The 15,637-nt window shown below is 36.1% G+C and overlaps 1 protein-coding gene across 3 annotated transcripts; it reads left to right on the top strand.

Annotated features, from left to right (window-relative positions):
• The first annotated feature begins 3,647 nt into the window (after positions 1–3,647).
• On the top strand, positions 3,648–14,948 carry LOC131072255 (uncharacterized). Of its 3 annotated transcripts, none has more exons than XM_058008379.2 (8): positions 3,648–4,267; positions 13,333–13,453; positions 13,552–13,733; positions 13,824–13,904; positions 14,015–14,090; positions 14,183–14,281; positions 14,407–14,448; positions 14,696–14,948. In XM_058008379.2, exons 1-8 carry the CDS (start codon positions 3,881–3,883, stop codon positions 14,740–14,742), a joined length of 1,035 nt encoding a protein of 344 aa, XP_057864362.2. In that variant the 5' UTR covers positions 3,648–3,880; the 3' UTR covers positions 14,743–14,948. The 3 variants fall into 3 exon arrangements, with proteins under 3 accessions (XP_057864362.2, XP_057864363.2, XP_057864364.2); XM_058008380.2 differs by having other exon boundaries at positions 3,664–4,267; positions 14,192–14,281; XM_058008381.2 differs by having other exon boundaries at positions 3,669–4,267; positions 13,570–13,733.
• The last annotated feature ends 689 nt before the right edge of the window (positions 14,949–15,637 follow it).

The following is a 15,637-nucleotide window of genomic DNA, read 5'->3' as shown; positions in this document are numbered from 1 at the left end:
CTACATAGCAACAAGATGGAATTGGGTTGAAAAACTTAGCCAATATGGTTATTATAGAGTTACAAAGAAAGCAATATCCTCTTGTTACTAGCAAGGTAACACCTGCATTGTTGACTACAATTACATTGGATTATGCCTTATGGAAGCAAAAATTAGAGTTTGAATGGCATAGATTGTAATGGGAAAATGAAAAATAGTTTCTCAAAGAGAGGCATGGTGTATAATTGGAAGAGAAATTTGTGGTAGAGTTCAATAAATTGATCATTAATTTAGCATAGATGGCTGATTTAGCCAATCAATTTAGAAGTTGTTGCCCCTTTGCTTGGGTATATGCACTTTACTTGCAAGAGAAATTTCTCTATTTTCAAACTAGTTAGTTGTTAAATAATTTGCTAATTTCTCTTGTATCACCACGATCATTTTTAATTGCATATTCCAAAGTTGATTCAGACACACATGACCAAATGTGTGATTTCTACCTGCACAATCTGGTTGTTCCCTATAATGTCACATAAAATCCTTTAGACTATGTGGGAGGCCTACAACTCAAGGTGCTCACATCTTATCTTAGGAATGAGAAAGAGTGAGGGTAACTCTATCAACAATATCATGAAAGGGAAAAGACACATCCATTGAAGATGAGAGCTAGGAGTGATGAGCCAAATGACATAGCAGTGGAATGATTTAGAATGTTTAATAGACCAAAGGTGATAGCAAAGCTTTATGAACTCAAAAGACAATACTATAAGAGGTTTAAGGCATTTATGCATGGGACAGTAAGAGATAAGACCTTGGGGCATATTCAACACAAATGGATGGAATTAACCCAATAAATTAACAAAGATAATCACATTCTCTGTATAACTTCATTGCCTTATAAATCAGAGCTAAGAGATACATGAGAGCTACAAAAGACAAAGGGATTGCATGATACCCCACTTGGCAGGAAATTAGACTATTAATGCAAAGAAAGAACATGAGTATTGGAGCAAAATTACTAATGACAGCTCGATTTCTACTCAAAGTAGACTTCAGGAGATCTTGGACTATAGACTATAGACTGGATGTTTTAGGTCTTAATCTTATGGAGTGGTTTGCTTAAGGACAAGCAAGGGGCAAAGTTGGAGGGTGCGATGAGCTCAGTTAATGTCCTATGTTTATTTGTTTTTCTGCTACTACCTGCTACTTTGACACACACACACACACACACAAAAAAAAAAAAAAAAACCACATATGAACTAACATGTAGCATAAAGCACAAGCTGACTGTAGTCATCGTATCTCTGTGTCATCTGCAGCCGAAGAAGGTGCACCTTTGTTAGCATAAGGAAGTAGTAAATGTGGAAAGAAGAACCATGGTCAAAGAGGAGTTGTGGTTGAAGAAGAGTCTTTGCTAACTCTGTGTCTCCATTGAATGTTGAGAAGAAAAAGAATCATAGAGTTATGAATCATTACTCTTGAAGTTAATGCAACAAGCATGTTCCTAGTTCCATGTCATTGCTTAATAAAGAGTATGTCTTGAAATAGACGCCTATAGAGTTAATCCTTTGTTTATCTTTTTCCTTTCAAAACAAGTTGCCTCGGTGTTAGGGAGAAGTGACATTTAGTTAGAGTTTGTTGTAAGAAGCTAATGATATAGTTGCTTTGAATGCTTTAAATAGTGAAAATGTCATTCCAGCTGAGATCCTTTTCCCTTATTGTTAGAATCAATATACTTTTATAATTTTTGTTGAATATATGATGCAAAATATATAGATTGTGTTCTTCATGAGATCTTGAGCGTAATCATTGTTTGGTTGTTCTAAGCACAAGTTAAGAATGATAGGATGATTATTATTTTGTAAGTTTAAGTGTATTGCAGTTCCTCACAGAGACTACATTCCTTAAGCAAGGGCCACTTGAGGTAATGTGAACCTCTTTTTTATTTTCTATCATTTAGTTTCTTGAATGCAATAACTAAGTTATTAAATTTTGGTTGTTATTTCATGTTCATTAATGCTATTGTAGCTAAGAGTCCAGTTGCAACCAACTTCTAGTTGTTAGTTGTATTAGTAGTTATACCTGCAACCACTATCACACCACTCTTAGAGTCACTTGCAACAACTATTATATTAGCTAGTTTCTTGTTCAAGCATTGTTTATGTTTTCAGTAATTGAATGTACTCCTTTGTGCAACAATAGGAAGCTTAAGAATCACGTGTTGTGCATATAGTGCTAGTGCCATCTTTGAAGAAACCTCTCTAGTCGATAATTAAATGAGTCTTCACTTAGAACATAAGGCTACCCCATTGAACACCTAAACCGGGTTGTGTGCATGACATATTCCACTGACTTGATGGATATAGTGGAGACTGGTCACTTCCCACGTTCAAGCATTTTAATAAGATCAATAGCTAATTAATAGATGCTGGAATAACTTTTACTCAAAGGAGGTGCGAATTGTTGCAACCACTATGTTTTATGGCAACTTTCAATGGGTGTTGAACTTGACATGTTCTAAGCTAAGCCAATATTTTCTAAGGCAACAATTATTCTTTCTATTTTTCCATTGATGCCAAAATGATTGCATAATCAATTTCACTTGGGATTTCCCTCTAGATTGCTCTTGTTAGATAGTGAGGCATAAACCTAGCTATAGTAACTAGTATTTAGTAAGTGAATTTTGGTGATGAGAGGATATCAAGTTGAATCCCAATATTTATTGTCAATTAAACCTTTATGTAGACAGTCTAATAAAACATACCTTTGATGACATTAAGACATAGGAACTAATATTATATTCAATTAAGTTCTAAACATATATTATTTTGAATATCCTAAACTTTAAAGTGAAACCAAAAGAAAAGAAATATGCTTAGGGAAAATCAAATGAGAATGTCAATGTATATTCTAAAAAGCTGGAGTGGTGGGATCTCCTCACAACCTACTTTGTGGCCTCTAAATTAACATAATTACATCCAAAAGTGTTGTCGGTTTCCTAATATTGAATTAGGTGACTAGTTCGGTGCACATCATTGATCAAGGGTCATTTTGACATTGTAGAACATGACCTTGAATGAACTGTAGGTGCATGGCCAGATACAAATATTCATTGAGCTTGAAATCAATCTCCAAAACCTAAGCAATATTCAACTATCTATCTCAAGTATAAAATATAGGTTTAGGATAAATTCAAAGAAGAATGCAAATCATAAACCAATTTAATACCTAAAGAGTAGAGCATAAATTCGAACCACATAGGAATGTCTATTATTAGTAGGCTCATATTTCAAGTTATTTCAAAATTAAATAAGAACTCAAATTCCTACATACCTTAAGAAGTTATAAAAGCAATCAGATAACATCAATAATGAGTACAATATTTTATCTTTACTAGAACTCTCATTCATCAAATTATTAATGATTGTATATAATTCAAAACTGTACTACAAAATTATATCTAGATAAAAAATATGCTTCCATCACATTTTAATTTAAAAATACTTTTCTATCGACAAAACCCTTACACCTTTTTTTTTTGATAGTGGTAGTAGTTTTGTAGGGAGAAAAATGAGAATAGGTGAGGAAGGCAAGATATTTTAAAAGAAAAAGAAAATGATATTTTGAAAAAAGAAAAACAGCGACTCGACGTTTTCAATTATATTTTACTCCAACACACCGCCTTTCCATAAAACCCACAATTGGGCCGTCGTCAGTCACCTATTGGTCGGCAACGAATTGCCTCTGTAGGTTCTTTCATCAAAATTCTTAGGTAGTCTATAAATACAATCTACCAGTTATTGCAGAGCAAATCGAATTCCATGAATAGCAATCGATTCATAAGGAATTGTTAGGAAATCATTCCTTTCTTATCGTGGAAAGCGCAGAAACGATAAGCAGAATGCGTCCAGGTGACAGAGGCGACGGTCGCCGTAACGGCAACAGGGGCCTCCTTGGGGGAGGGTTTGCAGGGTTTCCAGAGATTGGAGACCCTTTTGAGGGATTTGGCATCTTTGGCGGAGGAGGCGCAGGAGGTGCAGGAGGGCGTAGTCTCATTGAGGATTTCTTTGGCCGGGATCCCTTTGATGATCCCTTTTTCCGGCGACCATTCGGCGGTCTGTTCGGCCCTCCGGGCAACTTGTTCAATTCTGGCAGTTTGCTGGGAGGCAGCAGGGGAATGGGAATTGGCATGGGCATGGGCATGGGTATGGGCATGCTGGGCGATGCTATACAACGACCACGAGCTGATTTTCTTGTTGATCAGAGGCCATTCAATCCGCCACAGCAGGTAAGGGTAATTTTGTGTTTTTTTTTCCCCTTTTTGGAAAGGTCATGATGAAAATTATATATTTTGTAAATGTTCTTTTTGAGTTTTCAGTCCTTTCGCTTGCAAGGAAGACGACCTTGAAATTGTGTGTTTATTTTTATTTATTAATGTTTCAGACCACACTCCATAATTTTTTCGAAAAGTTCGTATTTCAAATTTCGGAAAACTTCACAGTTTGGCCAAGAAAATAGTTTTCTCAGTCGTAAAAGAATAGCATCTGAAATTTGTTTTCTTTAATAGTCTCACTTTCTTTGTTAAGAAAGAAATATCTACGATTTCCTTTATTTAACAGGCCCTTTTTCTTTATCAACTGGCATGTACTTAAACTCTTTATCAAGTGGGATTAGCTCAAAAGGTAAATCAACTGGGACTTCATTGCATAATTCAGAGTCATGTTTTGCAAATAAGTAAAGCACCATATACAGTTTTGGGTGTGACATGCCCCAATGGAAAAGGTGAGGTTCAAGTCCGGAGCATATTTTGAGTAGCTTGGACGTGGCATGTAAATTAAAGGAACGCCCCTGAGTTTTGGAGGAATGATTTACCAAAGAAGAAAAACAATTTCACTTGCTTTTCTGTACTGAAAATTAAAAACTGTATCCCATAGACACCTTTTATCCATTTAAAGTAATTTACTAATTTTTAGAAAAGATATCGGAGTCATTATAAAATTAGTTTCTGCATTAAGCTGCTACTGATCAGGGGTTTAAAACGAATAATTTTTTTTTCATTTTTCTGTAGTAGATTCTAATAGAAGTATAATTTGGCATCCAATTGTCCTGATCGGAACTACAACAGAAGTTGATTTTGGGAATAAATCGGTAAACCAAAGGCTAAATATTTATTCAAAAGATCATATGATTTAATTGGGAAAAAATTGGGTTAGGATTAGGGTTATAAAAATTCATGCAGTCATAAAGTTGGGAAAAAAACTGGAAATGAGGCAGAAGAAATTGGTCGTTAGGCAGCATATGCAATTTTTGCTGAAAGAAATTTGAATCAATTAAATTGTGAGAACTCCTGAAAAGGCAGGGGAAACTCTAGCCCTAACTCATGTCAGGTAATTTTATGGTAAAATTGTGATTTTCAGTGTCAATAAATTGCTCACAGGGTTAAGTGGTGAGAAATTTTGATTTATCGCAAGTTTCTCATCGTTTTTGCTACAATGATCTAAATTAGATGGTTTTATTTTCAATTGATATTTTCCTGATGAGATTCTTCTCCTGATTCAGATGCTATTCTTCTAGTTCTTCCCTGGTTATACAGGTAGCATTCACACATGTCTGTTTGTTTTATTGACTAGGTACCATTCTTAGATACTTTTGAAGATACATAACAATTATCTTCATCTCCAGAATTCTTATAACTACCCAGTTAGCTTTTTAGACAATCCTTTTGTCCAATTAAGAGGTCACCTTGTCGCTACAGTCTGAAGTTGCCACATGTTCTCTTCATCTCGATAATTTTAAAAATCTCTTTAACATTTTTTTGCTTATTATAACTAGGATCAGGTGTCCTAGGTCCTAAAAGGGAAAAGTTGAAAATGCCTCCCCTACTAATATCGTGCTCATTGATTTGGGGCCTCAGATGCATGCAAAAAATTTGAACAACTTCCACATAAAGTTGGGGTTTAAACTGCATTGAAGAAAACCATCAAGCTTCTCGAGTTCCACACACACGACATGATATTTTCATTTAATCTCTTTGCAAATTTAGAAGAGAAAAGGCCGTAACTACTACCAATTCTACTATTTGATTTCAATTCAAACTAACAGAACAGTGGAAGATGCAGAGATATTAAAAAATGTCTTTCTACTGATCTTTGTTTATATCTACTATTTGGAAGATCATATACCGTCTACAAGCTTTTTTTTGAGCTGCAAAAATTTACTGATTTCCTGGGAGTTGACAAATGACCACGGCTTAGACATAGGATCACACCATTTTTTGTTATCTTTTGATTTCAGGTTTTGTTGAGGGCAGAAAAATTATGTAGGCCTTGCCCACCTAACAGCGCAAATATGCAACATAATCTCACCAGCCTTTTCGGTCTTAAATAATCGTTACCTCATGAATGCCCACAATTGATGATGGTAAATAACATTTAGGTATTGTTTATGTAGCTTTAGTAGAAAGGTTTATTCATAATCTCTATGGTAGCTCCTTTTGCCCTCGCATTAGATTCCAAATGGTCAAATGATTAAATAGTGGGGGTTGTTTGACTGTCTTGAGGTGGAAAGCGTAACTGTTTCAATTGAACGTATGGTCATCATAGGGGAGGTAGATCCCAATAGTGTTAGCTTGCATATTTGGCCCACTCAGATTTTGGGCTAACAAAAAGAATTTTATGCCTGCTGCCCAGTATCCAGCATTAGCTGCTCCTCAATATTCCAATATCATTAACATCTATATTGTCCAAATCCTTGGCCACTTGCAACAATTTGGACATTCACATTCTTGTATGTAGATTCCTACTATTCTGATTTCTAAAGTGTAATGTGCTCTTTTTGTGAATGCCCTAATTTTTGCCCTAAATCACAACTCCCAAGTTAAACAAGAAATGGAATAGGGTTAGTGATTGTTGGCAATATGTGTTGTCATTGATGTCAACCTGATGTCTGACAATATAGGTTGTTCTTGATTTTTGTTGTCATTGATGATATGGTGACTGGTTGGATAGAGAACTGTTGCAGGTGTGCGGAAGTGATGATAAAGTTGTATGATCATGTTTGTCAGTGCATAAGAAGATTGTTGATAGTTGATTGTTAACTGTTGTCTTTGTGTTTTGCATGTCTGTTATGAAGAGATTGATGTAAATGACATATGTATATTTGTTGCAAATGGTCTGTGGATGTCCACCTTCTTGGTGTTTGATGTCTACATCGAGTATGCTATGCTGATACAGTTGATGATGTTGACAATGTGGTTGATGGCAATTATAGCATGATGAGGTTTAAATAACTTGAGATATTAAGATGAGGATTAGATGCATGACAAAAAAATAAACATATTGTACCTAGTAAGAAGGTGATGTTTCCAGGACTTTTTGGTCCTTGGAAGTTTGATAAAGCAAGTTGGTGCAAAAGTATGTATTGATGTGTGTTTGGAAGATTGCTCTGCTTTCCTCTACATTTGTTGACATGGTCTAGCGGACTTGGTAGTAATGGTTATGCTCTATGGACATTGCACTCCTATTGTTTTATGTCCTTGGTGTTGTAGCTGATATGGTTGATAATTGTAGCTGGCTAACAGTTTGGTTGTCTATTAGAATTGGTCCAAAAAATGTTTTGCATTTCTCCACATTGATGTTTCTGGTGTTGTGGATTGGAGGACATGCTTATAACGTTTGTGCTGTGTCTCAGTCCAAGTTTTAGAAGCTGGAGTTGTTTGCAAGTAGTGATAATGGTGTTTTGTGTTTGACTGGCTCTTTGGAATAAAGTGTGTAGTGTTAGTTGTGTTGTGCCAATATGAACTTGATATGAGAAGATGAAAGAAGATTTGAGAATGTTTTTGGACGTTTAAGGAATGTCCTTATGTGCTCCACATAGTGCTGAAACGTCTGTTGTTTGGTGCGTTGCAACTGGAATTTGTGGTTCAAGGTAACTGCTTTGGTTCAACCGATAGAATCTGTTCTACTTGTGGTGAATCCTTGGGTGTCTCCACTTGCTTTGAATATTGTGTTGCATTGACTTTGGGTCCTACCTTGGTGTGTGGGGATTCACATTGGGCTTGTTCATTTGGAAGCTATGTTTTGGGTGGACTAGCGATGTGCTGCTTGGTATATTTATGTTACCTTGTTGCTGACCTTAGAGAATGCGTGATAGCATGTGAATTGTTTTAAAGTGCTTAGAAATAAGTGATATGATATTTTTAGGTTCTCTCTATCTCTTGGATTGGATTGCTTTCACCACGATTATGTTTTGGTGGCCGTTTCTCTATATCCTTTGTATCTTGCCTTGGAATAGTGCATCTCAGCTTGGAAGTCCCTTAGGGATCAGTGTGCTTCTTGGGTAGTGAGCCTGAAGCAATATTGTAATTATTACATATATTTTGAGTTGACTCTCATCATGGTTTTTTTTGTTTGGGTTTTCCACATAAATATGGTGTTCTCTTGTGCATGGTGATTCATTGTTTCATTGTTGCTGATAAGAATAAGGATAAATTGACCGTGTATTGTGAAATAAAGTTAAAGTCCGGACTGATTCACCCCCCCTCTCAGTCCTAGAGTGTGTTCAACAGTGATATCATTTACCTGATTGAGATCCTGCAAACATGTTAGGAAATCATGACCATGTATTGTGAAATAAAGTTTAAGGCCGGACTAATTCAGCCCCCCTCTCAGTCCTAGAGTGTGTTCAACAGTGATATCATTTACCTGATTGAGATCCTGCAAACATGTTAGGAAATCAAACATATTTCATAAAATAGATCCTCTTGTTAGGATCATCAATTTAAATCAAAATCTCAGATTTTTCCTACTATGTTAGAAACAATAACTTAATCATAAGATATCTCTAATTTATCGGGAAATTCAACCATAGGGGAACTAGGATAAGGTGACTTGATAGGGTGCCCAAGAGCAGGTATACCATCACACTTGGTGTCATGTAGCCTTCCGCCATCCGTATGAGGTGGTTTACCTGGTGAGGTGTCCTACAACCGTGTCCCCTTCATCATGCCATCCTATTCCATCCCCTATGATTGGACTGAGTTTACTGATCAACCATGATAGAGGGTTGGGGTGCATTTACAATAGGGTGTCCCGAAAAGTCCTTCCCTTTGGGCACTCCTTCCACTCCCTTGGCCTCATGGGATCACCGATCAACCACCATGAGGTGGCGTACTTAGAAGAGGACCTCATAACTGTTTCCCCTCCTTGTAATCCCTTACTACCACCATCATGGTTGATTTCAGCATTTAAACTAACCTGTAAAGAATCACTCATTATGGCCTAAATTCTTGATATACAAGAAAACCATATAATAATATCATATTCGTAGACTGTATATACATTGTTCATAAGTGAGCAAAATATAATAAGATTTATTATGCTATATATATATATACATATATATATATATATATATATCACAAGATCTCCATACCAAATCACAGTTATGATATCAAATGGCTGTATGTCCGAGTCTAGTTATCTATATCAGATCTGATTTTCTAAGTTCTTCGATCTGTCCCCCATTTCTGAATCTAACTTCTTTAATTCTGCTATAATTTGTCCTTAAATTCTTCATAAGTCAGCAATTAATCTCCTCAAATTTTGCTCTTTAAGTGCTGGTGTATCTGATGTATTTTCTTCTCTTTTTTCCCTCTTAACACCCCCCAACTCATACTTAACAACTACCTTATATATATCTTCATGATCCATATGAAGAGAGACATCCCTTTTGAAAAAGAGAACTCTTTGAAAGGTTGTCACCTTTTGTTAACAGAACTATTTTGTATGACTAAATAGAGAGAGAGAGAGATAACATTCAGACAGGGCTATTCTTTTCTAGCTGCTCGTTGCTTGATTAGTGTTTGCAGGGGCATTCCTCCAACATCTTCCTTGCCTCTCTTTCTTGCAGAAGATGCCATTCTACCAACAGCGTTTTTCAAATTATATATATTTTTTCTTTCAGAATCCTTATTTAAATTTAGTAACATAGCATTCCCGGTTTTTAATGTGGCATGCCTCACTGGGTAAGGCCAGATACAAAATTTCAATGAATATGGTGTAGCTTGTGTTAAATTTAAGAACCAGAAATATAAAAGACACAGAAAACTGAAACAAAAAATACACCAAAATTTATCCTGGGAAAACCCTCCAACCTGAGGGTGAAAAACCCAGCCACACCAAGAAATCAACTTTCATTATCACCTCCAATCTGATACAGAGCTTAATCAATGATTGTTACTATTTTAACAATCAATCATAAAACTACCGAGAAAAACTTCTATCGAACATTTGACAACTATCCTTTTACAATGATCAGAGATTGCTCTGCAATCATACACATAAAGATAATATAAAACAGCTCCAGACAATTTATGGTAGCTGCAGAGATAACCTTTCTTCTAACACGATATCAACTAATCAAATAAAAAACGAAAACCACCTCCTTCATAATTGTTATCGAGCACATATCCAAACTGGAAGAATACGTTTCTTGGAGGAATAAGAAAGGCACGGAAAAGAAAACCGGTAGCGGAGGAAGGTGAAAAGCCAAGATATGGCCCATTCAATAACAGTTACAACATTAGCCGATACAAAATCAAACACCGACAGGAGATACGAAACCGTTGCCATATGGAAGGAATGCAAGGAGAGTAGAAGACGGTGCCAGCAAACATGAGGTGTAATAAATATACACTCAATATAGGTGATGACAAAGAAATAATATTGAGCCGTAAACATCAGACAATGAAGAACCAAAACGAATGTAGAGCTATAAAGACTGCAGCAGCTGTGAAGATAGAGATAAAAATAAACACTGCAATCTCTAAGACATCTGAACTAGAAATAAGGTAAGAGTCTTTGAATTGAAGAAAACTAACACCATTCAAGGACACACATGGATTTCTGATAAGCTCGATGTAGACAAGTGCAGGTATGAAGATCTTTATCGTAGCTCTAAACTTCAACAGCTTGGAGATGGCATCTATGCAGGAGGTATGCTTCAAGGGTTAAGTGGGGTGTTTTACACTCAAGTAGAACAGTTGTATTCACTTTTTCTGTGATAATTTTTGATCCTTATGGATGCCTCTTTTCCATTCAAAATAATACTCAGAAAAGCGGCATGGTTAAGACAAAAATAGTTTCTGCATTAAGCAACTCTTAATTGGGGTTTGAAAAATAATTACGAGGGATATTGTTTAGATAATTCTATATAAGTGTGTACCTACATCAGACTTTTCTAATTTGAACCACCTGGATTTATCTTAAATAAATTCCTGGGTAATACAAGTAACATCCACAATTGATTGTTCATTTCATGGACCAGGCACCACTTCAAGATATTTGCAAAGATGTTATAACAATTAATCTTTGGGATTCTTACCTACTCCAATAGCTTTTTAGATTAGCTTTAATCCAAATAGCATGTTATCCTGTCACTAAAGTCCAAGTTTGCCCTTCTCACCCCTATAATTATAAAAATCTCTTAACATTGCTTTTGCGAAAGATAACTAGGATTACAGATACTAGAGCTGTGAAAGGAAAGATGAAAATACCACCTGTTGATGTGTTTTTATGCACCTCAAACATACAATAAAATACCAAGGTATCTTATGCTCTCTTGAACAAAATCTTCCCAAATGCTAAACTATGCGATCAATTGGAAGACTCCTAGGTTTCTATAGTCAGGTCATGATGTATGGATAGGCTCAATGGTTGATGTGATTACTGGTAATCCAAGGGGACTTACGTTGAGTACTTGAATGTTGAACGTTTGAATGTTGCTGGAACTTAGATTCCGACTACTTAATTTGGAAAATATAATGACAAAAGAAATTCCTAAGAATTTGAGAACAATGAACAACCTTTGGTGAAACTCGACTTAGCCTTGCCTTTACATGCAAAGCAACAACTCTGCAAAGCTTAGCATGATCTTCTAAGGCGAGTAAAATGATGTTCAAATCACAATCAACGACAAGGATACCATCAAGGTGATGCACGTCAATGTGTGAATATGCCGGGGTGAGAAGGGAGTGACAAAGTTAAGAAAGGAAGGTGCTGCGGTGGGAGGGGAGATATGGAAGGTGCATAGAGGATAGGTAGGTGGGTAGGGGGTAAAGGGGTATGAGGTGAAGGTTTAGGATAGAATGTAGGAAATGGAAGGGTAGATGGAATGGGAGGTTTAAGAGATATGAAGGGATGAAGGTGATGAGGGATGTGGAAGGTAAAAGGGATAATGGAAGGTGAGAGGGAAGATGAATGGAAAGAATAGATGGAGGGATAAAGGGTTGAGGGATGTAGGATAAAGTGGAGAAAGATAGTGAAGGGAGATGGGAGTGGAAGGTGAAGGGTTAGGAAGGTGTCGTGGATTAGGAGATGCAAGGAAGGTGTCGGGTTTTGGAGGATGATAAGGAAGGCTGCTATCGATGGAAGGGAGGAAGGGATGGAAGGGTGGACTCCCTCTTGTGAAAATTTTATCCTTGTATTTCCTTTCGGAAATCCAAGGAAAGCAATTGATATTCCTGCTTTCACTCTTTTATAGTTGAGGATGGAGATTGATTTATAGATATGCAGATAATAGAATGGAGGTTTGACATTTGATTACAATGGATGGTTAGGGTTGAATGAGATGAATCAGGGTAAGGTTAGAAGCTGCTAGGACAAGGCTAAAAGAATGGATAGCTGAGATCAAAGATGGCTGGGTGGTTGAGAGGCAAGTTTTGACTTTTGGCAGGAATGTCTAAGTTGAATGAAATGTAGACAGCTTTTGTGAGTTAGTGGATGAGGTGGATTTTATTTAATTTTTTATTTTGAATGGGATATGATTTGCCTTATTAGTGGGGATTATATTAAGATTTGGGATTCTAGACTATTAATTAATAATTAAGTCATTAATTTAATAATAAATTAGTTTAATTAAATAAATACAGTTTTAATAATTAATATGATTATGAATTAGAGGCTTATCCCAATTAATTAAATAAATATAATTTATCTATTTAATTGTTGTTAGGATGGTGCAAATATGGTTAGGATGGGTTTAGGGTGGTGTTCAAAGTAGTTATGTTAGATGTGTTGTTAAGATACAGTCAATTTTAGGTGTCTACACTAGTCATATTATTATTGTTGTTTTATACTTCAGAGAGCTTTTGTTCAAATCTGTAGTCATAAGAGGATATTTGAAATGTTTGTGCCATTTTTCACATGCATTCTTGTAGTTGCAGTGCTGTTTTGGTAATTTGGGCATTTTTTGAGAGGAAAACTTCTGAACTGAAGAAATTAGAAATATGAATTGAGTTTTGATTACTTCTTGTATATGCCATATGACACTGGTATTCCAAAATGATATTTGCAGGGAGCCCGCAGAGGACCTGTGATTGAGGAGCTGCCTGATGACCACGAAGCTCCAGTGTCTGAGTCTCGACCACAGTACACAGAACCAATTATTGAACATCCAGATGATGAGGCTGAACCAGGTGCGAATGTTAACCTAGAAAATAAAGATATTCTGTATTACAGGGATTTGTAATTTTTATTTGATTTAGTTTCCTCTGTAATTACTGGTTTCATCCAGTCAGACTTGTACACACAGGGGATGAGGATGATGAACCAACAACCATCACAACTCAACACCAGCCATCTCAAAGTCGGCCCGGCTATACATCACAATCATTTTGCTATCAAAGCTCCTCGGTCTCAGGGCCTGGAGGTGCATATTATACTTCTTCATCAGCAAGGAGAACTGGTCCAAATGGGGTAAACAATTTGATGCCAGTTATGACCAATCATTTCATATGCATGGAAATGTAACTTAATGGTGTGGAATATGCGTTTGGATGATTACAGGTTGTGGAAGAGGGACAATATGAAGAGGATACCGTAGCTGGCATCGAGAGTAGGAGAGTTGCTCGGGCTCTTGGTGAAAAGGTGCTATCTGGACTTTTAATTTACCTTTTTAACATTCCTACTCCCAAATTCCTCATACATTTTTTCTTATTTATGTTGCACTTGCACTGAACAACAATCATTGCCACCAGATGCATGCAGTTTCTAGAAAGCGAAATTCAGATGGTAGAGAGAATACTCTTGAGACTTTACACAACTTGACTGAAGGTTTGTAGATTTTGAAAGCTACAGTATTCTGCATGGATTGATTTTGATGGACAAATAATTACAACCCTTGGTACTTACTCATGTATTTATAGAGGAAGCAGTCAAATTTGATGAAACTTGGAAAAGGCATGGAGGGAGTTCTTTTCCTGGTCCAACAAATAGATTAAGAATGCTGGAAGGCAACCGTGAGGGTATGACTCTTTATTCTGCCACAAGCAGGAGGCATATAAGAAATATACTAGCCTTTCAGATATCAGAGATAGATTTCAAGTTACATGTTTATATTTCCGCCTAACAGGGCTTGATTTCTTTACAGGATCATCTGGACGATCTCAAGCTCGCCTATCCTCTAATGAAGGTTACACACATGACCTTACTAGATTTGCACAATTTTAAGATCTTTGGTTGTTTAAAGGGGTTAATAGAGAAATGTCTTGCAAGGTTATTGAGAGGATGATCACTATATTCTGTATATTGTTACTCTCAGATCTTACAAATCAGTCCTCCATGAGCCTGTTTATAGGTGGTGGGGATTAATATACATGCATGAAGTCATACTCCATGTTTTACTTTTCATCTAAAAATGAGTATTTTTGGTTCCGCAGGGTTTAGTGATGAAACACAAGAAGCTAGAAAGCAGCTACGGAGATGAAGCTAATGGCCACTTTGATTTTTATAGTATTACATAGCAGATTGAGATGATTACGCAGATTGATCTCTGATTCTAAGTATTAGCTGGTTCATATGATGGAACCTATGTACTTCAATGTATCTTTCTTGGCTCTCTATTATAACATTTATTGATATATCTGGTTTCTGGTTATGGTTAAATCATATTCATACTGCTGCTTTGGAGTATTCTGTGCGTTATTGTTTGACTTTGAGAGTACTGAAATGTCATTGGAGTATCACATGGTTTTCATCGATAAGAGTCTTGGTGTTTACCATCATCAAAGTGCTTATATGCTCGAGGTCAATATACTTGTTAGCCTAAAATATGCAATGGAGAATTTTTTCGATCAATTATGCAGTTACCAAAAAAGGAGACTGAGTAGAAGAAATGCCTTCTGAGTATTTTTAAATATGGTTTTTATGTGCTCTTTTATTTCTTTTCTCGCTGGTTCTTCCTCCATGCATTCGAGAAGTGAAAATAATGTGCATACCATTTGTGTTGAATAAGATGTATTTTATAACTTGTTTGTCAGGATCGCTTCTTGGCTTAATAGACTTTTAGATCGATGTTTGGTTCTATAATGTTCTAAACAGAAATTTAAAAAAATGTTCACATTATAAATTACTTTACTCATTCGAAACAGTTTGATGCCATAATTAGATAGCATGAAAACTCTAGTCCAGATTATTTTGTAATGCCACTTAATTGGATGGCAGGGTCAGTAATTTAGTGTTAAAAATAACACTTTTGGACCATGTACTTACGGTTCATGTTAAAAATAATGATTTTCACTAGACTTTTGAATTTGATAGAAAGCAACGTATATTTCTACATATAAGGTAATTTTCAATATATATTGCTACAGATAAGGTCA

Source organism: Cryptomeria japonica, chromosome 10, assembly GCF_030272615.1.
Source record: "Cryptomeria japonica chromosome 10, Sugi_1.0, whole genome shotgun sequence".
NCBI lineage: Eukaryota > Viridiplantae > Streptophyta > Pinopsida > Cupressales > Cupressaceae > Cryptomeria > Cryptomeria japonica.
Note: the sequence above shows the minus strand (reverse complement) of the source record. Positions and strands in the feature narration are given on the sequence as shown.

Coding starts and splice junctions, on each gene's coding strand:
- LOC131072255 (XM_058008379.2), top strand. CDS start 3,881: ATGCGTCCAGGTGACAGAGGCGACGGTCGCCGTAACGGCAACAGGGGC. Junction 13,454..13,551: donor AGATGATGAGGCTGAACCAG/GTGCGAATGTTA, acceptor GGTTTCATCCAG/TCAGACTTGTACACACAGGG. Junction 13,905..14,014: donor CTCGGGCTCTTGGTGAAAAG/GTGCTATCTGGA, acceptor CATTGCCACCAG/ATGCATGCAGTTTCTAGAAA.